Consider the following 27,936-nt stretch of genomic DNA (forward strand, 5'->3'; position numbering starts at 1 on the left):
AAAAAAAAAAAAAAGACAATCACCCCAGTAAATAATACCAATGAATGCAGTGAGCTCAGAAATTCTCAGTAACTCAGAAAATCACCAGGAAAAGGCAACCCCTCCAAAATGTGACTCGTGCCAAGGACTGGTGTTAGAGGAGGCTGGCTGGCTTCTAGAGATCCCATTTCATTGTGATGTCTGGTCCTAAGAAGAGATTGGCCTCCTTTGGGCATAGCACTTGGCACCATGTCACATGTCCCTGGGTTCTGATCGGTGGACTCTAAGAACCTGCTGTGGAAGTGCCAGGGGCTGATTTATCCCTGGACACCCAGCATCATGAGCAGGTACTCATGTACGACGGATAAGAGGAAGAGTGATAGGGTTAAAAAGATTTGCTTCTTTTTCTCAGAGCCCCGCTCTTCCGGACACCAAGCCTCCTGACTTTGCATGTTTTGCTTGGAAGAACTGGGCTGCAAGCACAGTGGGGCTACACTTATCTTCCCTGGCAGCTGGTCACGTTGCAAAGTCAACAAGACTAGTATAAGCTCCTTCCTTGAATGACACTGCCTGACATGGAACTGCAAGCTAAGGAGATTAATCTGATAAGAAATAAAACACTTCAGCACAGAAAAGTCTGAGCAAATCTTTATTGAAAATGTGTCCATCTTAACAGAAAACCTCAGGAAGAAACTTAGATGGATGGTTACAACCAAGGTATCTGACTTTAAGAAAAGAAGAAAAAAAAAAAAAAAACACGTCTTAAATCTTAGCAAATATGTCAAGTATTCTATTTTATTTCTTTGCTAGTTATGCCGACTTAAACTCCCTAATAGAGGCTGCTTCTGCACCTTCTCAAAGCTTCCAATAGTAAGTGGGATAATCTTGCATAGTGTTTTTTATAGGAAACCAGGGCTTTTGATCAAACAGGCCCGAGACTCCCTTCTCTCTTGCCTACTCACACCACTGCAGACAAAGATGGACATTTGTTATCTAAAATGTTATTTTAACCTTTTAAATCTAAAAAAGATTAAGTCTGAATAAAACAATTCAAGATATCTGTTTTGGGGACTTTAGGCAGATACCAGAAAGTTAAGTCAAAAAATAAACCCAAAGCAGAAAAAAAAAATCCCAAAAAAAAAGGCAATTTTTCTCCAAAATGTTATTTAAAATGGTAAATCTATGTCATTCCCCAGAAGAGTCCACTACTTCTATATGGAGTCCTCCAAATAATGCTAGTTTCCCACGAATACGGCCATTGTGGGGAGATGAGCACTCTGGTGGCCACTGCGTTGGGCCCCTGCACATCTGATGTTTCTCCAGCAAAAAAATAAAAACAAAAATGGAAATGAAACCTTGCGGTCCTTCTGACTGAGGCTCTAGAAGCTCCAGGAAGGATGGTGCTTGGCGGGGAGGTGTTGACTCCACATAAGGGTGGTCTGTGGAAGTTCAAGAAGCACATTGGCCAGTGGTGCCACCAGTCACCATGGTCTCAGTGGATCTTGGCCGGCACTCAGCCCCGCCGGGTCTGAACATGGAAAGGCATATACATCATTCTGTTTATGAAAGCTCAGCTCTCCTTGCAAGTATCCTCAAGGAGAGCAGCAAAACTATCTATTAAAGCTATATTTTTCTCAAGTGCAGTCCCCTTCTTTATAACCAAGTAATTAAAGCAAACCATTCCTCAGTCCTTCTGCTCTCCCCTGCCCCTACGCCCTCCCCCAAGTACACACTCTAAATCCCCATCCCTCCTCTGTCCACCCCACCCACCCCACTGGTCCAGCCCCAACCCACTCTGATGTCCCTTCCCACCCCCCACCCTCCACCCATCACCTCGCTGAGCCCCAGGCCTTGAGACCCTGCTGCCTAGACTGTAGAGCTGGCCAAAGCTGAGAACAGCAGACAAAGGAGCAATTGTGGGAACTGACACTCAAGGCCTCCGGCGTTGGTTCAGCCCTTGGAGATGCTGGCAGGGCTGGTCTTCTCACAGGGCACCCCGTCCATCTCAAAATGGCAAAGCACGGGACGTCACTGCCTGCAGACGGCTCAGTGGGGCTGCTGCTACTGTGAAGCAGGGGGCACTGGAGAAAGGGGCCTTCTCCAGGAAGGGAATGTGACACAAGTGAAAACCCTGGGCCACAGAAATTAGGCAACATCTGGCGTCAAATCTTATCTTTAAAATCCCTAATTCCTTCCCCAAAGGGAACTGAAATGGAAAAAGAAAGAAGAAAGGGCGAGTGAGAAAGACGGGGAGGGAGGGAAGGAGGGAGAGAGGGTGGGAGAAAGTCTGGTTTGCAATTCTAGTTTGCGGTAGAAAGTGTAGTTATGAAATGGCAACTTTACGCAGAAATGAATCTGAGGGTTTGATCCCAGGCTCATTTTTAAATCCCAGTTTCAGGGAACAGGGTGCTGAACAGGAGGCTCTGGTGGGCGCCGGCCCTAAAAGCCTTCCACAGACAGCGTGTGGTTGAGCGCGTAGGTGTCGCTATCTTCTTCCTCCAAAAGCAGCTTGTCGATGGTCAGGGAACCGATGGCTCTCCTGGGGTCCTCGGCGTCCGGGAGGACTGGCTCGGGAATGGAGATCGGGAGCTGGACAAACTGGGGCCCAGGCAGGGCTGGGGCTGGAGGCTGGTACTGCAGGGTGGAGGTGGGCAGCGTGGACAGCGGCTGAGGCCACGGGAAGTAGGTGAGGGGGGCCTGGTGCTCTGGCCCCTCCAGCGGGGGCCCCACGGTGGGCGCGGCAGCACTCCTCGTCTGTGATGGGGAAGACACAGGGTGGTTAGCAGCCCGGGTACCCACTGCTCACCTCGGTTCTTGTGGGGATCTCTGTTTGCCTCACGTCAGCCCTGTCCTCCCATCTCATTCCAGAGGGCTCTGCCTTCCCCTGCACAAAGTCTCCCCCAAGGGAGAAGCCAGACAAACTTCCACATCCCTTTCCCTGTCACTCACTAGGTATATGCCCTCTCATACTTCCCCACCTGAAGCCTCTGTTTTCTGATCTGTAAAACAGATTACCCAAAGGACTGACATCACCAGGCTGAGCGAAGAACAGATGCTTTTCCAGATTTCATTGAATATAAAATGCACCCAGATTTCAGAGATATCAAAATATGTGTGCAGGGGTGACATACATCTTAAAATCAATGATAAAACAGCATATTAAACAATAAGCCCATCACACAGCATAGCAGCTGTATTGCCAAGTGGCCACTACTGTGCCTAGACACAAAGACCGTCCTGGCTCCACACAGCAGGTTTGGGATTCTGAGGACCCCTTGAGCTCAGCTCCACTAGCCTCCCATTACCTCATCCTCTGCTGCTGCTTAGCTGGGCCTCCTGTGCCCTTTCCAGAGACCTCGAAAGGTCAGAGCCATTCTCCCAGGCACTCTGTAAACAGTATCTTTCACCTGCATGGCAGCCATCCTACAAATCCCAGCTCAAGCTGCCAAAACCAGGGCCTGGATACCACTGATAAGAAAGGAGGTAGGAGAAGACTGTCTTTGCATGGAATGATGTGTGTGTGAGAGGCCAAAACCTCCCCCATCACCCTCTGTCCCCTGCCACATTTCCTCCAGTGGCCGCTGTGTCTTGAGAATTAGTACTGTGTGTTCAGTCATGTCCGACTCTTTGTGGCCAACCAGGCTCCTCTGTCCATGGAATTATCCAGGCAATAATAATGAAGCAGGTTCCCATTTCCTACTCCAGGGGATCTTCCCTACCTGGGGATCAAACCCACGTCTCTTGTGTCTCCTGCATTGGCAGGCGGATTCTTTACCACTGGGGAAGAGCTTATTTCAATCTTCTGGGACCTTGCTGCAATGCATATTCTGGTACAGGAGGTCTGATCAGACCTGGATTCTGCATGTCTAATAGGATCCCAGGTGATGCCAATGCAGCTGGTTCAAGGACCACAGTTTGAGTAGCAAGGCTTTAGGGTATTTTTCTATAGAATAATAGAGCCGGAAAGGGTCTCAGAGGACTTTCAGCCTCCCAACAAAGCCTTATCACTTCTAGTATTTAAAAAATCCAAATGGAAATCCTACATAAACCTGGGCATTTCAACTCCCACCGCAGGTATCTTGGCTCAGGGATAGAATTACATCAACCCATCATACAGGTCTTATCTCCTGCAGATCAGGAGTGGAAATTGTTAGCTCTAACCAGCTTTGATGAGTTAATTTACAAAATGGCAAGACAAATAAATTATTTCTTAATAAATATGGTTTGTTTGATACACAGAACTTTTCAAAGCAAGAGGTGGGATTGATGAAAAGGATAAATAATGAAAGGAATTCCTAGTCCTGAAATGGTTGGGAACCACTGTGTCCACCACTCCCCACCCCCACCCCAGGCCTCCGATATTGAAATGAGCTGCCTGGGAAGGGTATTGAATGAACTGCTTCCCATCCACCATCACTCAGGTCCTACCACTGGTTTGCTGAGCAGCGGGTGGGCGTGGAGGGGGAGGGTCCTGCAACCCAGGCCTGGATGGTGCTTGAAGGGGAGGAGCTTCAGGATGACACTGGACCTTGAGGTAAACAGATGGGCTTGGGGGACCAAAGCAAGCTCCATCATCATGGGTGTGCTCTGCAGTGACTCATGAGAGCCCCGCTCTGCCTCCCACAGCCTCCCTTGGACTGGTGCTGGATATGGCTGTAACTACTGGTCTTTTCCCCTCTGAACACCTGGGGGCTTCCCATTCCTTTGGTTAAACAGGCAGCATTCACATAAAACTATTTCTCTTCCTTCCTACATTCCTAGGGGAGCAAACCCTTCCCTATCCAGCACTTGAAGATAGCACTTGGTTAATGCTGTTGGTCAACTTTGAGGCAATCATAATAACTCGTATCTATTGAGTGCTTTCTGTATTCTGGAAACCAGGCTGAGCTCAGGAAGTGTTCTAAGCAGCCTAAGTGCATCAGGCCATCGCTCATGACATCAACCCTTTCGTTAGTATTCCCATTTTACAGATGAGAACACTGAGATTCAGACCATTAAATCACTGTGCTTGGGGTCACATAGCTAGTGAATGAAGGGGCAGAGTGTCAGATGATCTGACACCAGAGGTGGAACTCAAAAAATTACCCTGCAGGTGGGTCTCTCTCCATCAAAAGTAGTTTTCTGAAAAGTTGTGTCATGTGTTGCTCAGCCTAGAAATTCTCTGAAAAATCCCATTATTGGGTGAATAATCACCCCCTAAATCATCTGAGTAGAAAGGAAAGGCTGGCTCTGGCAAGAGACTCTATGCAAACATCACCCGGTTCCCCATTCAGGAAAAACTGAGACCCATCCCTGAGACTCAGCATATCTGAGGCAGCAGGGGAGATAGGGCAGACCAGCAGGCAGGTGGCCTCCCTGGACCATTCAGCCAATAATGGGGTTTGTAAGAAAATTCATAGGCTGAGCAACATGTGATACAACTTTTGAGAAAACCATACTTTTGGTGGAGTGAGAACCACCTACAGGGTAGTTTTTTGAGTTCTGCCTCTAATGTCAGATCGCCTTAAGCCCCGCTCTGGAGGACAGGGTGGGCTTAGATGACCTGATTATCCTGGGCAACAAGAGTAAGGAAGGTCAGGGGCAGGAAATCAGCCCAGGTTCTACAAGGGCGCCATCCGCGTAAATGCCTTCGTGTGACGTACCGTGACGTTGGTGATGAGCGGCTGGGAGGCGTAGGTCAGCACCGAGGAGGGCCCCACGACCGTGTAGCTGGGGCACACAGGCTGCACGTACATGTCAGCCGAGTAGGGGCAGCTGACAGCCTCGTGGGACACGTACTCCGTGTAGGGCGTCCAAGGGGCCAGGGGCTGGAGGGCGGCCGGGGCGGGCTGCGAGAGCCAGCCCGCACACAGGGCCCCCTCCTCCGTCACTGTGGAGGCAGAGACCTCCATGTCAAGGCAGGAAGGACCTGTGGGAAGGAGGACGTTACAGAGCTGCACGTGACGCACAGACGAGGGGCTGGGAGGAGGCCGGGGCCGCCGGGAGCTCTTACCCACTGTGGTGTAGGTCGCCAGGGGCTGGTGGGGCAGCACCACCTAGAGGGGGGAAGGAAGATGGGGTGCAGGGTTCAGCCACCTCCAGCGAGCCGTCTGCAGGAAGCTCGCGCAGAGGGTCCCAGGGCAGGAGAGGAGTGGGTGGAGGGCAAGAACCCCCCTCGTTGGAACAAGCACCTGCCCCACGATCCAGCCAGCACCACTTATACTTGCCAGGGAGTGGGTGTTTCCCTTGAGCAAGAAGGCTGTGCACTTAGGGAATCAGTCTCACCCTGTCCCAGGGGGACCCTCAAATCCTATCAGGATGTGTGAGACACCTGCTGCTCAAGTGGGATTCCTCACCCCACTTCAAGTGACTCAACTTCTTCTGCCCTGGGCCGATCTCCAGCAGCCACACCTCTGCGATGTGTGGTCCTGATGCCCTCACTGAGGAGCCCATGGAGCAAGGACATACACCCCGCCTGACCCCCTTGGACCACTCCCCACTCCCTACACACACACAGACACACACACACACTCCGATCACAGCAGCCCCCTCACCGCCGTCGGTGTCACCGATGCCCCACTGCTGGCATGGCCCCGTTTCCTCCGCAGCAGCTCCTTCACCGGCTCCTTCACACGCACGCCCTGGTACGGCCGGGGTGGGGCCGGGGCTTGCTCTGGAGCTGTGGCTGCAAAGAGAGCATCACTGGTACTCGTCTCCCTGTGCAGACAGCCCCCAGCCCAATGTGCCCGCTCTCCTCCAGGGTCTGCCTGCTCACCTAAGCTGTGCTTGAAGGTGCGGGACTACACGTGACTTCCTAGGACATTCCTCCCAGGGTTAGCACCGCTCCTGCCCCAAACCTTCTAGGCTCCCCTCCACCCAGAAGATTCAAGCTCGAGCACTGCAGCGTGAGCTCAACCCAATTCCCCAACCTTTTTGTACACTAAACACCACGTGGAGCCTGGTGGTGGCCAGAAGCTCTGTCTAGACTCCTCCTCTCCACCTTCTATGAAGGTCTCCCCTCCTCATCTCTACCAGTGATCTCCCAGGGTCAGGAGTCCCTCTCATTTTTCTTAACCTCTTGAGATTCTTCCTGACCCAAGACTACTACTATGACCCTCCTAGCTGACCACCGGGGCCCACAGACTTTGCTTCATCCTACAACCTCCTCAACACTTCCAGACAGGTTATAATTCATCATAGGGGGCAGCAGAGGATGGCATAAGAGCAGGGACTCTGAGTCAGATGCCACAGGCCTCAAAACTTGCCTCTGACACTTTCTAGCTGTGTGATCCTGGGTGAGTCACAGCCACATCTCTCTGTGCCTCTTAACTGGCAATTTCTTATCAAAGGAGTATCGTTAAGGAGTCCCTGACACAGTCAATGGGAAGCATAATACAGGCTTCCCAGGTGTCGCAGTGGAAAGAATCCACCTGCCAATGCAGGAGACACAAGAGACGCAGGTTCAATCCCCGGGGCCAGGAGCTGCCCTGGAGAAGGAAATGGCAACCCCCTTCAGTATTCTTGCCTGAAAAACTCCATGGACAGAGGAGCCTGGTAGGTTATATAGTCCATGGGGCTGCAAAGAGTCAGATACGACTGAGAGACTGAGCACACACACACAGACACAGAATACATGCTTAGTATAAAATCAGAGACAGAATTAGGGGCTTCCCTGGTGGCTCAAATGGTTAAGAATCTGCCTGCAATGCAGGAGACCCAGGTTCGATCCCAGGGTCGGGAAAAAGCCCTGGAGAAGGGAATGGCAACCCACTTCAGTGTTCTTGCCTGAAGAATTCTATGGTCAGAGGAGCCTCGGTAGGCTACAGCCCATGGTGTTACTAAGAGTTGGACATGACTGAGCAACTGAACACTTTCACTTTCACAGAATTCAAATACAAGCATTCAAATAAATCTGTAGTCTGCTATGTAATAATTAGTAATCCCTTTTTAGCTATAAATTTCTTATGCCCCTAGCTAGACTATAAACTTCCCAAGGTGAAAGAGTATACCTTATTTCTCCATATCTTCCCAATTAGCATGTCCATAATAAACTTAATAAGTTATTGATTGATTAATTGGTTGGATGGTTTCTCATCCAACTCATTGTGCTGCCAACTCATTTTCCCTTCACCTTTCCTGGACATTCAGAACGGGCTGCAGTGAGTGCTTCCTGGGTTTTCTGTGGCCCCCAGGACAAATAACCAAAGGTCACCCATATGCCTGGGGCCAGAGAGTATCCAGCTTCATCTCTCAGAGAAGGTTCCCTCTGCCTTTTGTCATCAAGGCCAGGAAACTGAAGCACCATGGGCTGGAACACGGGGCTTTCCCCGACCAGGAGAGCAAGGCCAAAGCATCTATGGCTGGCAGTGACAGTCTGCCCTTCCAGATGGAAGCCTGGCGCCTTGGACCCCTGGAGGTCAGGCCTGGGTCAGCCCAGAAAGGCAAGCAGCACTGGGCCTTCAGCTCACATGGCATCACTGATAAGGGCCCAGGGACCTGGGCTCTGAATCAAAAGCGCGGGAGCCCAGATATCTATTAAACCCGGATCCGCAGTGCTGCCCTAACCGAACTTTGCTCAGTAAATACACAGCTGATAACACCCCAAGCCTGACCAGCACCAGACCTCCATCCCTGCTCCAGACACAACATGGCCAGGCCTGGAAGCCCAGGCAGAGAAGCAGGGGAAAGAGGGAAGGGGTGTCCAAGAGCTGCAGGAATACATACAAGTCAGAGGACCCCAGACTCAGATACATTCACAGGGGCTTCCTAACCTGGCCAAGTAAGCTGAAGTGACTGGGGAGTGCTACAAAACACAGATGCCCAGACCCTGCTCCCGAACAGTCTGATTCTGGGCGTTTGATGCGGGCTTCCGAATCCGTATTTATAAATATCACTCAGGTGATTCTGAAGCTCTGCTGGGATTAGAATCACTGCTAATTCATCCCTGATTTCCCTTTAACATCCCAATAAGAGATTAAAATTATCTTCTTTCTAACATCCCCTGTCATAACAAGGGATCCTTACTGATATTCACTTATTCTTTCAAATATTTCTGGATGCTGGGAAGACAGCACTGAGCAAGACAGATGTGGCCACTGCCCACACGCATCTTGCAGTCTAGTGGGACAGGTGAATGATAAAGCAGTTATAACTTGTGAAATTCAGGCTGAAGCAGGAGTGTGTAGCAGAGAAAGCCAGCCTGGGACCTGCATCCTGGGACCCCTGTGCACCATCACCTTTGTTTAAGCAGCAGTGACCACAGACTTAAGAGCCTAAGATACCTGGGCTATTAGTTTCTGGTGGAAAGGTCTCAGTTGACTTACATCCCGAGCCTCAGTTTCCTCATCTGTAGAATGGGGCTAATAGTTCCTGTCTCACATGGTTCTTGTGAGGATTAACTGAAATAATACATGGGAAGCTTCCAAAGCCACGTCCAGCATGTGGTCAACGTTCAACACATGTTATTATCCTTCCTCCTCCCCACCCACATCCACCTTCCTCTCTAGAGTGCTACTGTCAGAAAGCTCTTCCTCCTACTCGACCTGCCTCATGGTGACAAGCAGCGTTTTCCCGTGCGTTACTTTCTAATGAAACTCACAATTCATGATCCATTTAAAGCTTTCTCATGGACAGAATGAGGATCATAATGGTTTGCATTTGGTAAAGTAACTTGAGAATTACATGTAAATGCTTAGAATAGAGCTTACACTGAGACAGCGTTAAATAAATGTGAGCTAATACCATCATTCAGAGAAGGCAATGGCACCCCACTCCAGTACTCTTGCCTGGAAAATCCCATGGACCGAGGAGCCTGGTGAGCTGCAGTCCATGGGGTCACTAAGAGTCGGACACGACTGAGTGACTTCACTTTCACTTTTCCCTTTCATGCATTGGAGAAGGAAATGGCAACCCACTCCAGTATTCTTGCCTAGAGAATCCCAGGGATGGGGGAGCCTGGTGGGCTGCCGCCTATGGGGTCACACAGAGTCAGACACGACTGAAGCGACTTAGCAGCAGCAGCAATACCATCACTGATATTTGTAGCAGGGTCCCCTCCCAGCAACTGAAGACAGATCCCAGGTGCCCTATAGAGTGGGAACAAACATTCCATTCCTTCAGCTATTTCTTTTTTTGGATTCCAAGAAAGAGTGAGAACATTAGAATAATTTTTTGCAAACTAAATTAACACAATAGAAGTGGGGAAAATAATAGGCAGAAAGCAGCAGGCACTGGCTGGTGATTTTTTAAAAATAGCCAAATTTTATTATTAATGTTTGAATTGCCATATGTTGATTGTGATTTCCTCCCATAGTATCAAACATCGGTGTATAAATAAAAATTAAACCTAGATTTGCAAAGAGCTTTGTGTTAAGACAGCCATAAAAAGCAGCCACTGTGAACCCATGTTCTGACTGCCTTTGTGCTTCTTCTCAGTGATTAACAACTCACTGAGGACAGGGCTCATGAATTTTAACCTCTCTCTGAAGTGCTTCAAGATGTGGTAAAATAGGAATATTGTTCGTGTTTGTCTCCTCTGAGCAGAGCTAGTTTGTTTCCGTTTGTAGTTAGTGACGACCTCTACAACTGATTAAGAGTGATTCCCATGCTGTTTCCTTCAGCTACTTCTTAATGATGTGTTTTGAATCCCTCTAACCTTCCTTCTGTCTGCATCACTCCAGCACAAGTTCTGCCACTTCCCCTTATGAAGATGCCAGCGGTGACTGCAGGCCCCAGGTGTGGCCTGACACGGGGTGGGGGCAGGGGGGCTGCCCTCCTGCACTCTGACCTCCCATTCTCAGGGTTACTCACAGCTCCAGCAGACTGGTTCACACCCATATCACTCAACCTACACTGGTCTCTGGTTGAGTTTCTAGCTATTCTTAGGCAGACAGTGCGGCCTGAGGCCTTGTGCATTCGGGAGAAACTTGAGGGATAGAGTTATTTGGGGGTCTGATCACGGTGGTCACACTCTTCATTCAGCTGGGGCATAAGAAAGGTGCAATCTCCCACGCACACACCTCAGACAGGTGTACCGTTCAGCCCCCTCTGATCTGCTGATACATTTCTTGGGAAGGGCCAGGGGGACTCCGGATCCCACTGCCTCCCCGGAAATGGACACGGGGACCGCCAGGCTGCAAAGCAGCCACCTGGGCACTTTCCGCTTCCTGGCAAGTGAGAGCTTCCTGCCTCCTGTTGGTTTTGAGTCAATGAACAAAGAGGGCTTGGGGAGCTGCTGTGAGCAGAGGTCATCACACTCTGAGGTCTGGACTTCCTCGGAACCCACAATGTCAACAGGTGTGCCCTGGGACAACACCATCTGGAGAGCAGTTTCGAGGTCCCCACCTTTTCCAGTCATGAAACTCCCACAGCTCCCAAGGACCTCCTGGCTGTCCACCCAGGAGTCCCCAAGCACTGCTAAGGAATTCTGTCACTGCTGTCAGGGGAGCAGGCAAGAGGGAGGGTGCTTCTGACAATGTCTTGGCAAAGTGCCCGTGAAATATCAGAATCCGAAGCCTCAAGACAATTCCCACAGGACCCCAATGGCCCAAGTGTATTTGCAAGGTGGAAAACCTGCAGTTGGCATCTTTCACACCAACCTTTGTGAAGCAGCAATAACCATCTATAATTCCACAGTAAACTCTGGACTCCCTACTGCCACTAGCATGAGAAATGAGCCCACAAACAGAAATTTGGAAGAGGAAAATAAGTTTGTCTGAAGTCATGATTGCTTTGCCTTGGGTCCTCTGGATCCCTCAATAAAATAACTAAAGAAAAATTTTAAGATTATCAAAATAATTTCCTCAGATAATAAGACTAAATAAAAGAAGAGCCAAGGAATGTAGAACTGGAGATGAAAATAACACACGAGCAGAGATGAAAGTCTAATTTCCCAAAGCGGAGTTGACCAGAGATTTTCACAGCCCCCAATCGAATTGCAGGTACAGGTAACACTCTCAAAACCTAAGTTTTCTCACCATTTATCCTGTGGTTTGAAGACCCTTTACGTCTCTTGAGGGTATCCACGTGTCCAGCACTGAGAAAACTCTTTCCACCTAAACATAAGCCTCTTGACTCTCATGGGGAATCTCCAGTTTTAGTCTGAGAAGTTCAGCCATATTATCTTTCCACCACTACAAGTGAGTAGGCAATGTTGTTTGGGAGAAAAACAAAACTCATTTACAGAAAAACCTATGAATTAGGCCCCACTGAGGGCTTCCCTTTTCCAAAATGAGCAACGAAAAAATCTGAAGGTATAAAAAGTCAGCAGAGGCTATTTCAGTTCCCCCTGCCACATACCCGGACATGCTCCACATCACAAAAATAAGAGTCCTGCAGCTGCTGTTCCACTGGAAAGCACAGACCATGACAGAGTCAAGCCCAAGGGTCACCTGAGAGGGCACTCTGGCTGCATGTGGGCCCTGGGCTTGCTTTGCACCAAGCTTCGGGAACATAGGATTCTACTGATTTAAATAAACATGGCCCTTGGTTCCTTGATGAGGTATAATAAACATCACCAAGGAAACATGCAAAATTGCCAGCACTTGTTTATTTAATGACCCCATGCAAACCATGTTCACACCACAGTAAGAAAGCTACAACTAAAGAGGTAGGTCCCAGTGAAGCCAACACCCAGGCATCTCCTGGGGCAGCTTTAAGAGAGCCCTCTTCAGGCAGGAGGTACCTAGAACAGCCCCCAAGATATTCTTGAAAGAATGCTCTTCTCCCAGCCATTGTCCGGTCACAGATCTCCCATGAGCCAATGGGGCCAGGCCGTGAGCTGAACCCCAGTCGGGACCGCTGTTGTAAGAGATTCAGGGTGAGCCTACATGTCCATCATCAGGGAACCAGAAAGGGGAACCCATCCCACCCATCTTGACAATCTCTCATTGACAGTGCTTCCCATTTACAACTGACTGGTTGAAACTCGAGGATGCAGCCACATGAGGCCATTTTGAACGACAAAAATTTTCTGGCCCAAAAGGACACATAACCCAGTATTGATCACTCCAAAATAACCACAGTACATATTACGCTCTTTTGCTGATGAATCTTTAGTAATATTTCAAAACATAAAAAAGGACCCACTAAGGAGAAACACAATAATTTTTTTTCTTTATTTATAGCAAAACCAAAACCAAATAATTGGACAACAGGCATTCAAGGCATTCAAAGCCTAGGGCTAACCTAGCTTCTAACTAAAAACAAAGTCATAAAGGTTGCTGACACTTTTCACTTTAATGAAAAGAAGCTTATTTGTGTTCTTGACCTAAGATAGTTGAGGACTCCCGGGAAAGCTTAACTCAATTCAGATAAAGGATTATTCATATCCTTAACTGAACACTACTGCAAGTGTTGTTGATGAAGGTCTGAGTCATATTTTTAAATTTGTTCTTTGCATTCAAGGACAATGGCTGATTTTTTTTTTTCCTAACTAGAAGAAAGAACTTGGGTTTTGGCCAAAGATTGGACTTGACATGCTATAGAATGGTTTTCCCACCCAGTTTATACTAGACTGTAGTTTACTTTTCTCTTTTAACATCTGCTAACAAAGAGATCACATATGCATGTAAATGTAGGCTTTCTATTCACTAATGTCTGGACTGATAAAGACCCTGGAGCCAGGAAACAGCAACATGTCACTCACATACTTTAGCAATCTACATAACAGGGCCAAGGAGAAACACAGATGGACAACAAAGGTGGCTTTACAGGTGTACACAAGATGCGGGACAGTGAACCCTCAATTGAATTAGGATTTGATTGAAGGCAGTTGGTCGCCAAACAGGAGTGAGTCTTCATGTGCAGACTAGGGTGTCTCCATCAGGAGATCTCAAATATGGAAGCTGAGCCCATGTTCTCTGGTCCAGTTGCAGAGGGAAAGGGAAAGGTCAGTATTCCCGCCCTCCCACCCCCAAACCTCCTGTGTCTCCATTCTAAGAGGCATATTCCCAAGAGCCCCCACAGAGCTCATTGAGCAACCATAGGCAGGTCATTGAAAATGCATAAAGAGGTCCACAGTCACTTAAGATGACTTACACTTGGGATGACTATAGAGTCCCAGATCCAAGGGGTCTAGAGGCCAAGTAATCCGTATTTGAAGGAAGCTAAATTCAGCACTGAATGGACACCCACAGTGATTAGACTCCTCCCAAATTCCCAGGTGGTACTAGTGGTAAAGAATCTGCCTGCCAACGCAGGAGACTTAAGAGACACAGGTTCAATCCCTGGGTCTAGAAGATCCGCTGGGGGGAGCATGGCAACCCACTTCAGTACTCCTGCCTGGAGAATCCCATAGACAGAGAAGCCTGGCGGGCTACAATCCATAGGGTTGCAAAGAGTAAAACATGACCGAAGCGACGTAGCACACCCACACCTGAATTATGTTAAGCTTAAGTAGAGAGCCCTACTACCCAGAGCCCCCTCTCATTCACCAAGCTCCTGTCTGAACATTCTACTCAGCAGACTCAGAACTCCCTGAATTGTCCCAAAACTTGTGGATGAGCCACCCATGACCTTGGGTGGAGTCAGCCACATGACCTCTAGTGTCAGAACCTTCTGACTCTTTTCTCAGAGGCTCTACTGCTGAGGTGTCCCTCCCCGAGAGTGCTCAGCATCTCTCACCCAGCCGTCCACCCTCCTCCAATCTTCCTGCAGATCAAGTAGAGCATGGAAGGCTCTTGGATTCTGCTCTTGACTCCCAGAGACAGTGTCAGTGTGAGGCCTTTGTTTTTGGAGACTCAGGTATGTTGAGTGCAGGGCTCCCAAAGGTCTGTGTGTTTCCTGCTCATGATCTTAACTCCCAGGAGCTCAGAAATCACCACTCTCACCTTTGCATGATGTCCCGTGGCTCACAGAGAATTTTGACACAAATGCTTTCACCACAACTTCTGAAATAGACAGGGAAGTCTTCCTCTCACCCTCCTTTTCACGGATGAGGAAAGTGATGCTCAAGAGATGTTCAGTGACTTGCCCATGGACTGCACTTGTAAACAGCAGTGTCATCAACTAAACCCAGGACCTCTAATTCCAAGTGCAGTCCACTTCTGCCTCACATTCTGCCTCCTCCCAGACCAGGGAAAATCTCATTTATTCCTCTGGGCGACACTGGAGCTTGGTGTCAAATGGTCCCCTGCTCAGTTCTAACCTTCCTCCCTCCGGGCTGGGAATCTGGGCCTGCACCACTCCCTCGACTGCCAGTTCCCGCAAGAAACGACATCTCCCAGCTGAGGAGGGAGAGAGAAGTCCATGAGAAGCTTACCGGCAGCCTGCTCACATGAGGAGTGGCGAGAACTGAGACCCACACAATTCCCCGCAAAGTTTTATTTTTGGTATTTTCGACTGAAATGACAGCGGATAGGTTCACCTGAGAAACCAGCTGCATCTGCCCGCCTTTTACAGAAACTGGGGTCACCAGAGCAGAAAGGGCTCCCGTCTCACATACCGTGTCTCAGGGTGCCAAGGAGACCCCTGGAAGAGGGCTCTTTAAACAGGGCAGAGCAAACCACGTCCCTGCCATCATGGAGCTTACCATCTAGGCCGGCAGAGTATGTAGACTTCATCAGATCATAGCACAAGCAAACCTAGAATTACAAACTGGGACAGAGCTGCATCTGCCTCACAGTTGAAGTGTTCTGGGCTTGTTTGGCTCGTTTTCACCTCAACTTGGTTCGGTCAGGCTTGAATGAGCAGCAAGTTGGGGGCCCCTGTCTCCAGGGGCTGTATGAAGAGGAGCGTGTTCGAGCACAACTGTTCTGTCTCCAGTACGGTTCTGGGGTTGGGCTCAGCCCACACCATACATGGAAGCCTGACTCCAGATAGAATAAAGTAGCCCCAGGCAATCAGGATCCTTCCTCAGCCTAGGGACCCTGGACGAACCCCAAAGATGTTTCACTTATCCTGTCCTGGCAGATTAGTCCCCTGGGGGAAGACCCAGACCTAGAAACTCAGATTCCAAGATGGAAACCAGCTGGCTTCAGGAGTTCCAGACAGTCTCAGATCTAACTTTCTGACAGTCCTATCTGCAGGAAGCCTTTTGAGTCTTCACCACAACTCTCAGTGAAGTTAGAGACCACCTCTTTCTAACGGTGGACTCATATCATTTAGGAAGGGAAGAAACACCTAACGCAACCCTAAAATCTTTGGCACTGAAAAGCGGTGCGGTATTATTTGGAACTCAAGCAGATCTAGTGTAGAATGTCTACTATACAGCTTATCACTGTGTGACCCTTGACAAATAATGTAAACTGTGTGCATCTCATTTCTCCATTTGTGGCATGAAAATAATGATCTCCATCTCATGGGAATATCATGAGGATTGCATGAAATTAACCAAACACCTACTATGTAATAGGTTTTTAAGAAATGGCTGTTTCTCCTTTGTTCTCAGCCAAAACTCTGTGGCCCTTCATCATCAAAAGAGTAGCCTTGGTACAGTGACCCTGACGTGCCCTCATCCAGCTGCATCCTAATACTGAATGTCTCCATCCTCAATATACCCAGGGCCTTCTCAACCTGCCTTCATTGTATTCCTGGGAGTCATCCCTCAGATTCTTGGACCTGATGTCCCCAGCAGCAGGATGGCCCTGTTCAGGAGACAGGGAGGGCAGTGATGCTGCAGAGAAATTGATCCAAGATCTCACATGCAAATAGAGCATGCTTAAATAGAGAAGAGACAAGAAAATCCTGGCACTGACCTCTTGTAAAGATATCAGGAGCTGAGCAGAAGATCTTTTTTAATTCCAAAGCTATCAGAGGATTAAATTTGTGGCATATTTTAGTTTTTAAGGACTACTCCAGGAAGGAGCACCTTGGAGATTTTTGAGCGGCAGACAGAGTAACATGTATGTATCTCTGAAAGGACAGGGATGCAGCCATGACTGAGGCCATTGTCACAGATACATCTTTAAAGGGCTAGAAGCCTAGGAGCACATTTCACATGTGGGATGGAAACATGGAAGTATATGACGGAGGGCTCTTTAGTGAACAGAGAGGGGAGCTTTATCACCTATTCGAACAAGACAAACTTCTGGCTGACATATTGAGTACTGCCTCAGCTTTATCTAGAGCAATAGGGATCAAAACAGGGGAAGGGACCTACACTGAGAGCATTAGACCACACCCAGGGGTGATCCAACCCAGGCTTCTCACCCAAATTCTATAGCAAGGCAGGCCCAGAGTTGTGGAGATGGAGCAGAGGAGACAGATACATCTTCCCTCTTTAGTCTGAGACCCAAAGCCTGAAACTAGAATTGCCAGTATAATCTAGAACAGGAAAGACCTATAGTTAGAAGCTGGAGGAGGTGACATTCAGTTGTTTGTTCCTTGATTTAAGCAATATCTAGTTTGGGATTTCTAAGACCAAAGGGATTCCTATAAAAAAAAAAAAAAATTTTCCTGAGACCTTCAGGTGGGGACAATTTCCTTGGAGGAAGGACTCTTTAGACCCAGCATCAGCTATATATTTGGATCAGACCCAAGTGTCCAAGACATAAGGCTCATTGTGGCCCCGGATACAGCCTACATGAGTGAAGGTAGCCCTAATAATTGACACATGATGTGACTGTAACTGCCAGTCAAAATGAGCTTTTGTTTTAAGTCTCTGGTTTACTAACTGGCAAATTTATGATGTGGGGGAAATCCCTTGTGAAGGATACTGAAAAAGTTAGAACAACAAGCTTGGGAAAGACATCACTTGGTCCAACTTTGAGGAATGTACCTCTTCCTTATTCACAAGGTAGCTACAGAGACTGAAAACATGACTTTTCATGGCTTCAAAGCTTCCTGGAGACCAATACAACAAGTTCTACAGTGATTCACTTTTCTCTAGGAGTGAGGTCCTTACCCTGGACGTATTTAAACCAAGGACCTGTCACCAGCTATCAGGGTTCTTGCTAAGAGTAGAGGACTGGTCCAGGGCAGAATTGTCAGGCTGTGATCTAAAACTCTGGAATAGAGTAAAGGTGCCTATAAAGTGAATTTTTTGCCGAGAAAGGGAAGAAAGTGGGGGGGGGGGGGCGGAATCTGGGGGTGAAGGAGCAATCAGAGCTCCAAGATCCTCCACAAACTGCTCCATGTTAATTTTTGTATCAGAGTTCTTCAGTGATTTTGGTTGGAATAAAGGAGTTGGTGACAAAAATGTTTTAGACACCAGCATACAGAGCCTTGGGTTTCCTTCCCAATGCTAGTATTTCATGTTCTAAGATGCCTCTTCTGTCCCCAGAATCTAAGCAAGAAGTCTAATCACCATTTATTCTGGAGGAGGCACATCGGAAGCCATCTACATGCTCCACGACACCTTCCCTGATTCCATTCTCCTCTCCCTCCTGCTGAAGATAACTTATTTCATTGGTTGATTCCTCTAGCTGGAAATAATCCCATTATTGGATGGACTCAGGCTTGCATGGGATGATCAATGGATGGTTGATTTTCCTTAAATCCCCTTCTTTCTAGAGTTGGTATTGCTTTCATCCAGCATTAAAACTTGCTTCTATCTTCAACTCTCTTGCCTCCCTTTTCCTTCACTTCACTATCTTCCCAGCGTTTCTCAGTCCTGGAAGTCATATCAATCCTTGTACTCCTCTTCCAATTAAATGTATGATTCTTGCTAGAGAATCAAAAAGGAATTCAGCTTTTCTTAAACATGATCAGATCCTTTCTGGTCCCAACACCTGGTCTGAGTATGATTCTGGTATGTAATTCTTTGGCTACCTGCTCTTCCCAGAAAGTGATACTAATGAAACCATTACTAAGAAAAGGAGGCAGCACATTGCTGTTTCAGTTTTCGGTATCATTTGTGCTATTTCTTGCAGACTTCAAGCTAGATTATGACACCTCAATTCCAATCTTGTGAATTTAAAAAACAAACACAAGTTTGCCAGTCAGTACAAGCCTGCCACCATTCCCCCTTACGAGGCTGGTAGGAAATTGCAAGCCCAAGTTCCAAATTTGGTCACAGAATGGCCAGCTTCACCATCAGCCTTGACTACTAACCCCATCATGAGTTACAAGATAGGAAATATGCATCCTGCTAATTCACACAAAAAAGGCAGAACTCAGACGTCATACAGACTGTAATCTAGGCTTAGCTGCATAAATTTTGTCCTCAGAGGTAACGTGAGAGAGAACAGGAAAATAATGACAGTTAACTAACAGCTACTGAGTGTTAACTTAATGCCAGGATCAGTAGTAAACACTTACCACAACCCTATGAAGAACTGCATTCCCATCGTGCGTATAAGGAAATGGCAGCAGAGCAAGGTAGAGGGACTCGCCAGCATCATACAACCAGCGAGGCAGAAATCCAGGATTCAAACTCATATCTGCCTGCCCCAGGGGCTAAGCTTTAAAACCATTAGGAGGAAAGAAAGAACAGAGCTGTCACTCTCTAAATCAAAATAATCCCCTAAACCTGGCTTTCCATGCCTTATTTATACACACACACACACACACACACACACACACGTGAAGGGACACCCTGAGTTTTTCAAAGTCCAGTTGGTTCAGAATGAAAGAAGCGCTGAGAAGACAAAAGCCTGGGCTCCTAGCACAAGCTTCCACACAGAGCTGCCCAGAAGACACATTGGCTCTGTTATTCTGGGGAGATTCTAGGTCCTTCCCTCCCCTTTGAATCTGCTATTGCAGTTAAAATATCTGCAAAGAGCCCAGTAAAGGAGTATAGCAGGAAAGCAAAGACTTCATTTCCTTCAAGCTGAAACACATGCACCAAAAATGAGTTTTCAAAGTGTGAACAGACATTTGCCAGCTGGTGTGCTCCACGTGCGTCATGGTCCTTTACCTAACGTGAAAGGCCTGTGCTTCTACCGAGAGCAGGCTCCTAAGCCCCATGAGTGAGACAAGAACCTTTGGTAGAGAGACAGGACAGGTGAGCAAGACAGCACTCAGGGTAAGTTACTAACTCACCTTTAAGCTTTGTTTTCTCATCTATGAAGTAGAGCTTAAAACAGAACCCACCTCATGAAGTTTTCACGAGGATTAAACGAGATAATACATTCAAGTGTGGCAAAGACTGGTGGTTGCCACACCCAGCACCTGCCCTTTCCTTCCTTGCTATCTACCCCTATGTTTTGGAGGATTGACAACGTGCCCAGCTAAACAAGGACCCTATTCTCCCTCAAAGATAGGAGTGGCCATTAGATGTCGGCAGAAGTTGTGTGTTGGTGGGGAGAGGCCATGATAGAGAAGCATGATCTTTTTGCCTTTCCCTATTCTTCTTCTTCATGGTCTGAAACACAGATGTGATGGCTGGAGCTACAGTGCAACTAGAAAGCAAATTGGAGGACAAAGGCCACATGCCAAGGCCAGCAGACTAAAAAGACAGAAGTAGCCTGAGACTGTTGGCACTTACAGCTTCCATACAACCCTGCAGACTACTATGCACCACTTCCATGTGAGAGGAAGTATACCACTTTCCTATTTATTCAAATCCATGCATTTTCTGGCCTCTTCAATAACAGTCAAATGCAATCCAAACTGATCAAACAGGACATCTGACAGACAGCATGGCACCAGGTAAGCACTCAGCACCCCATAGCTGATGTTTACTCCGTGAAAGGATTGAACCTGCTATGCTCATAGCAATGCAATGTCCAAAAGTATATCAGAAGCCGTCAATTTCAGCCTCCAAGTCAGTAGTTTCTCAGCTTGACTGCACATTAGAATCACCTGAGATGCATTTGAAAATACGTATTTTTTCTTTTGAAAATAAGTATTTATTTTTAATAAGTACTCATGAAGACTCAGAAACTCGACTTGGAAAAGGATTTTAGTCAAGTTCAGTCCCCTTGCCTTCAGCCAAGAAAAGAGAAGTTCCATTTTATAGCTGGCCAACTTGCAGCCCAGGGTGTTTAGGTGGCATTCTCTAAGGCCCCACACCTAATTACCCAGAGACTGGAAAGTGGAATCCAAGTCTCCTTCCTGCAAGAAGAATTTTTGCCATAGCCTCATACAACTAGCGAGGGCCAGGGAGACCCGGCATGCTGCAGCCCATGGGGTCGCAAAGAGTCAGACATGACTGAACAACAGCAACAACATATAACCAAGACAAGAGGGTTTCAGAGGAGGTCTCTCCATCCCAGGCCCACTCTTATCAAGGAGTTTTTCTACAAAAATGAGAAAACCACAATGTTGTTAAGCATTTCATAAAGCTGAAAATTATGTTAATGATCCCACTTAGCAACATTAGTTGGCTAATGATCAATTAGCCAACTTTGGTTGTTTGGCTCAAAGTGAGAAATCGGTGGACAGCTTCATTTAGTGGGAAATAAGCTACTTTAGAAATAAACTAGAAGGTGAAAAACAACCTAATATCTTTACTTTGTAATGAGAATGTTTAAACACAAAAATTTATAGGACTTCTAAGTGAATTAAATGCCCAGGTATTTAGCTAATAAGTGTGGACAGCCTTGATTCTTTTTTGTGTCTCACAACAGACCAGATATGCAGCTTTGAATCAGAAGAGAGCTTTCAAAACCTCTGACTCAAGAACTTTGGAGCTGTTAGAGGGGGACAAGGTTGGCCTTCTTATCTAGTTAATATAGGGAGAAGAAGTAAAGTGTCCACCTTGAAGACATCAGTTCTTCCACTGATTAATCTGTATGTTTAGCTGATGTGTGTCACTTACTTCACCTCTTCCTGTGCAGTGAATTCTTGACCATCTTTTGGATCCTAATTGTCTTTATCAACAAGAACCACCGAATCAATAGATAAACTTGGTAAGAAGCAAGGGTGTTTATTAGGCATATTACTAAATGTTTTAACAGAATAGAAATATTAGAAGCAGTCCACAGACTTAAATTACTCCTAGTCATAAGTTCATCTGAATTTACGCAGGAGAGTTCCAAATACTATATGTATATAACAAGTTTTTCTTCTCTTTAACTGTACTTTTAACTGCTCTCAAAAAGTTGGCTATTTAGAGGAACCTTGGAGTAAAGTATAAAATTCTATATTACGAAGAATTTTGAGATCTGAATTTATCTATTTGGTGAATGTCTGTTCAAGTTATCTGAAAGTAAGTATTCATGCCATAATAATTTCATAAGAAGTATACCCTGTTCTTAAGATGCCTCCTTGAGTGCTACAATGAAGGAACATCAAAGCCAAATCTATAGGACATCAAGTCAAGCAGCCAGTTCAAAGAAAAGCAGTCAAGCCATTCTTTTGTTATAATGCAGATCTTTCTCTAACACGAATAACAATTTTAAAAAGTCATTCAATTCATTCATTTTCTAACAAGTAGGGTTGAATCTACTATACACAGTTCCATCGCCTTTAAGAAGTCAACCAAGTCAAACTTTTCAGCATTGTGTAAATTATATCATCAGTTGACCGTTAGCTTTATCTCCCATGAGTGTTGTCATTGTACAAGCCCCCAGTAACTCAGAGAAATGAACACCTAAAGTCCTACCCAAATCATTTTAAACCCAAAGGTCAGAAAACCTTATTTTAAAGGGCCAGATAGTTATGTTTTTTGTAGGCTATGTGGTCTCTGGGGCACCTACTCGACTGTTTCATTGTATCAAGAACAGAAGCAACCCTAGACAATATGTAAATGAATAGACATGGCCATACCCCAATCAGTTTTTATTTACAAAAACAGGTTGTGGGACTGATTTGCCACTGAGGCCACAGTTGCAGACCCCTGTCTGATTTAGACCCTTGGAAAACTGTATGTAGGTCCTATCAATCAAAAATCTTTTGATATGCCTTTTAACTATTCTAATCAAAGTATGGAAAATGACTGGAAAAGATTTGGCATAACCCTAAATTACTCAAGACGGGAGGTGTCCCAGGAGGGATGGTGCTCTCATACCACTGTCATTAATACTCAGGAGACTTGATGACACTTTCCCTATTCTCTACTTTTGTTCTGACAAAAACCTTGTAAGGCAGGCATTAGAACCCCATTTTCCAGATTTGTAAGAATGCGAAAAGGTTAAATCATTAAGCTGCAGAGACAACTTTCAAACCCAGACCTGTCTCACCCCATCGTGCCTGCTGTTTCTACAGCACTGTTACTAGCTGGCCTTAAGAAGGGCTTCTTGCTGGGTAGACGTCAGTTCTTCACATCCACGCGGGACCTGCTGGACCCAGTGCAGAACATGAGGGGAGGAGGCGGCAAGTGGATCTGCAGGGAGCATGACTTCTTTGTTCAACTGACCAGTCAAGCAAATCGCAGATTCATGGCTGTGGCTTGAAGATTTCTGCCTCTGTGTGCCCACAGTTAGCAGCTGATCTGAACCAAAGCCCAACTTCACATTTAGGCTACAACCAGGGGTCACGGGCCAAGTAGGGAGGAGACAACATCTACAAAGTGAATGTTTTCTTAACCCTTTCCAGAACCCCATAATACAGTCATTTCAGCTCATGCCTCGAGGGTGTTTTCTGAAAAAAGAAAGTGCCTTTTCAGCACTCTTGGTGTCTGATTTCAAATTCTGACCTTCTATCAGGTGATTCTAAGTGGGCTGACAATGCTGCCCTGTTTTTACTGGTTTTCCCACAGGGTTTAGTCACCCAGGTACCCTCAGTGCCCTAGACAAGGGCCTCACTTGGGGTAAGGGGGTGGGTCCAGTGCCCAGGGCCTTTCCCAGTTTCCTTTAAAGTGCCAAAGAGCAATTAATAAGAATTTTGATTATGTACAGATGAACATGTAGAATCATTCACCACAGGTATTCCAAGGACGAACTTACAACGTGGTCTCCCTGGGGATGGAGTTTTGCTGCACCTGACTGACCTCCAGGGAGTGAGCAGGAAACACGCCTCTAGCATCCCCTTTAAAAAGAAACTGTTAATCTCTTAGGAGAAGTTAAAGAAGGAAAAATGCAGGGTGTAACCAAGAACGGGAAATATGGCAGCTCATGTACACAAGGAAGCAACCCATATCTCAGGCACTGAAGCAGAACCACAGCAGACAACATCATCTCAACGGCGTCTCAGCTTACTAAGGGTAGCTCTGTGGAACCGGTGGGTATCATTTTTACCCTCTTTTACATATGAGAAACCTGAGGGTTAAAAAGAAGAAAGTGACTTGCTCTGAGCAGGTAAGAACCAAGGCAGAAGTCCCTGCAGGGGCTCACATAAAACCCACAGACTGAGCTCTAAGGGTCAGGGTCAGGGCATATGGAGACTCAGGAGCTCCCAGGAGGGACATCATTGCCCACCTGCCACCATTAATGCATTTCCACAGGGCCGTCTGCCTTTGCCCCCGAAGGGGAGCGTCTTGCTCCATCCTTCTTCTGGGAACAATAGCCACCATCCATACTAGAATATCCCTAGGTATCTTGGAAGGTTTCTATAATTCTTAAACCCAAATTAGAATTCACTTCTTTTCATTGAAGAAAAAAAAAAAAAACTGCATCTTGCCAACATCAAACAATGATGAGACTTCACAATCTCAGAAACTTTGAAATCGTTCCTTCACATTACACATTAACAAGCTCAACTCTTGGAGAATTTACACAAGAAATAAAGGAAACAATGAGCTGCTGATAAAGTGACTGTAAGCTATGTCTAAATGAAGGTATGTTTTCAGAACTTCAAGGGCTCCAATAGACTATCTTGTGTAAAAAAATAAAGCTCCCTAATTTATCTTTTTATGTAAACCTAGGTTCTTTTGTATTAAGTTCGCTTGAGGTAGAGTGTACCTGAATTCATTAAAAGGCATGTTAAAGACCTAAGCATCTTTAAAAAGACAGAGCAAATTTTTGGTACCTCTTTCTTGAGAGCCCCAGGAAGGTTCAGCTCTCATGAGGCTATTGAGCTGACTTTGTTTTTCTGAGAAAGGAATGCTGCCGAAAAACTCTGTGTGACTTCAATTATTAATAACAGGAGTGTCTGTTCAGTCCCACATGTGGAAAATAAAGTTCACAGATGTTCCATCCAACTCCAGGGATAAACACTAGGGTTCCAGGTAAACCCACGCCCCCTTGTGCAGGAACCCAGGAGCCTTGCCACAGGAGGCGAAGAATGACGGGAGGCAAGATAGGAGAGCAGCTGAGGACAGGCTTGACAAGCCAAGTTTCCACATCCTCCCCATGCAGTCAGTGACACATTGTGACTTTGGCAGAAAGCTCAGTAACCCAGAGAGGAACGGGCCCACGGAACTGAACCACAGGCTGAAGAGTAGCTGTTTATAAAAGTAAAGCCACTCAGGTAAAGCACTCCACTGCCTTCCCCTCCAAATTCTGTTCGGTGAATCATCAGCTGCCCTTTGTTCACCACAGTGATTCGTGTGGGAGAGAGGATGAGCTGTCCCACCTTGGAACACTCGTTCGTTCCCCTCCAACCTGGAAAATCAGCATCACTTCTGACAGGTCGGTTTCTCCACTGGGCTCCATCTCGCCCACCTCGTCCTTCTGCCGCCCTGGCTGGGGACGGGGACCCACTGCCTGTCACCCCAGCACCTCCCGGCTCAGGCTGCCTGCTGGAGCCCGGGCCCTCCCTCGCCGACACGGCTCCGGCAGCCACGGGCCAAACCACTTACGTTTCTGCCAGAGCATGGCCTGCGACAGGATGTTGCCTTTTCTCTTTGAAGCAGACAGTTTGGCTTCTTTAATGTGAGACCCGGGTGTGCTTGCCTCCAGTGGAGCCACCGCCTGCTCGGAGGCTGCTTCCTCAGCTTTTAAAGGCTGAGTTCCCGCTGCGGGGGCACCGCGTCATCACATCCTCCCACCCAGGCGCCGATGCACCTCTTCGCCGGTGGGGCGCCCTCACCCGCCCGCACGCCCTCGCGGGCCCACCAGCGGCCACCCCGTCACGCTCGCTCGCGGCCCGCCGGCCGCATCTGCACGACGGCCCGGCCCGGGAGGCCGTGGGCACCGGGACGAGGCCCGCAGAGTGGGCCAGGGTGCGCGGAGCATGGGCAAGTGTGCGTGAGTGTGCACTCCGTGAGCAGGTGTGTCCAGCCATGTCCCCCTCCGCGCCCGCGAGGGGCCCTGAGACCCCCTGGAAAGCTCCGGGTTTTCTGTGGCGCCCATTCAGGCCTCTCCACCACACCCGGGTGTCAGCAGCACTCCGTCCGCCCTGGGCCCTGCTCGACGGGAAATGCGATTCCCGGGGGACACGGGTTCTCAACACAGGAGGAAACACCTGTAGACGCTTCAAGCCTCACTAAACAACCTCCTCATTCTTTTAATAATGCTTTTCTGTGTATTCCATTTTGAACCACGTTAGCCCCTTCCCTTGCCCACCCCACCAACCACCACCAAAGTGGCCAGGCCTAATCACACTGAAATCGGGGGAACACCAGCCCTACTGGCCCATGCGAGCCCATGGAGAAAGAGGCCAGCTCACTCAAGGCAGAAGGAAGACCGGAGCCGGGCTCTTTGTCTGGAGCTGGTTACTCTAAGAGAGCTTGCTGAGGAGATGTGAAGGGAGTCTCCCTCCCAGCCTGCCCCACCTGTTAGCAAGAAGCCTCAGGACGGAAAAGCAGTGGGGTACACCCTCGGATAGTGATTGGTGTGCCAGGCCGCAGACGCCTTCCCAGTTCATTGTTTTCTGCCCTTAGGCTCCTGAGTCCACATGCTCAGGCCCTGATGACCCCATCTCTTTGGGTTCAAGACCCCCTGAGTAGAGCCCCCTAGGGCAGGTCTAGGGTCTTGTTGCTCTTCCTTCCACACTGGCTCAAAACCCACTCACTCAACCTAGATTGGATCATGCCATTCTCCAGCTTAAAAAGCCTTCTTCACCTGCTGCCTTCAACCACAAAGCGAGGGGCATAGAAGGCCCCCTGGCGATCTAATCCTTATTGGCCTCCCCAGGCTCCTGGCTCGCTGCACCCGCCCCCACCACTGGCCCCCAGCGGTCTTCTAACCACCTCTGCCCCCACGCAGCTCCCTGTCTTTGACACTACCATCCTCTCTCCCTCAGTTCCTCTTCTCCAGTTCTTCACCTGAACATCACCTCCTTTTTCAGGATCCAGCTCAAACAGTACCTTTTCTGGTGAAAAATGTTCTGACTCATCAAACCTCCTGGTACCGAAAATATGTGTCCCTCTTTTCTCAGGCCCTGGAGCACGTTCTCTGTCACAGGGCAGTAAGTTGTTGTGTGACTCCACGAGGTTTTTATCTTTGTCTTCCTGATGCCAACAAAGAACCTGGAGCACATCTATCTCTCAGTAAAATTTCAATCAAATGAAATTATGAATGTAATGAATTAGTCTCTAATGGATTATTAATTTGAGGGCAAGACTTGAGAAGAAATGTTATCCCCATAAGTTACTCACTCAAAAAACAGCAAAGTCTAGCTCCTGACTGAATTATGAACCCTCAACACAAAGCCTCTGGACTTTAGGACATGGAGGTCCACAGTCGTGGCCTGGCAGACAGCAGTGCCACGAGGCCTCAGGCTACCTGAGGAGTGTCCACAGAAACAGGGACATGACCATCAGGCCTGGCTCCGTCAGAAGAGACATGGGTTCCCTTCAAGGCTCTGGAGCTCACTGACTGCTTCCCCTTGATCAAGTCAAGTAATCCTTCTTTATAAAATGAAGAAGCAGTTCTCTGGATGTCTCAGGAGAAATGTGACATCACTTGACCTCTCTCATACTGCTCTATAGTTTGGGCATCTGTCTCATTCTCTCCAAGTTCCATGAAGTTAAGAACATTTATTTACTCATCTTTGTCTCTCCTCATAGGCCTAGCATAATGACTTCCATGAAGTAATAATAACTACTTATGCACCAAGCTCCATGTGAAGCCTTAGTTACATCATCTTGTCACCACAACTCTTTGAGAAAACTTCTACCCAAGTTGTTCAGAACAAACAAATGCTTAGGAAATTTAACTTGCCCAGTATCACAGGGCTACTGGGGCTTTCCAGGTGGTTCTAGTGGTAAAGAATCCTCCTGCCAATGCAGGAGAGACAAGAGATGTGGACTCGATCCCTGGGTGGGGAAGATCCCCTGCAGTAGGAAATGGCAGACTTCTCTAATATTCTTACCCGGGAAATCCCATGGACAGA

General features: G+C 47.6%; 1 protein-coding gene across 1 annotated transcript; it reads right to left on the reverse strand.

The window, feature by feature from the left end:
- Positions 1-615: 615 nt before the first annotated feature.
- POU2AF1 (POU class 2 homeobox associating factor 1) lies at positions 616-25,616 on the reverse strand. Its single transcript, XM_019975828.2, has 5 exons — positions 25,460-25,616; positions 6,513-6,643; positions 5,972-6,014; positions 5,622-5,887; positions 616-2,733 (listed from the first exon to the last, which is right to left on the reverse strand). The coding sequence occupies exons 1-5, from the start codon at positions 25,473-25,475 to the stop codon at positions 2,419-2,421; spliced, it is 771 nt and encodes a 256-aa protein (XP_019831387.2). The 5' UTR covers positions 25,476-25,616; the 3' UTR covers positions 616-2,418.
- Between the last annotated feature and the right edge of the window lie 2,320 nt (positions 25,617-27,936).

This window comes from Bos indicus, chromosome 15 (assembly GCF_029378745.1).
Source record: "Bos indicus isolate NIAB-ARS_2022 breed Sahiwal x Tharparkar chromosome 15, NIAB-ARS_B.indTharparkar_mat_pri_1.0, whole genome shotgun sequence".
Classification (NCBI taxonomy): Eukaryota; Metazoa; Chordata; class Mammalia; order Artiodactyla; family Bovidae; genus Bos; species Bos indicus.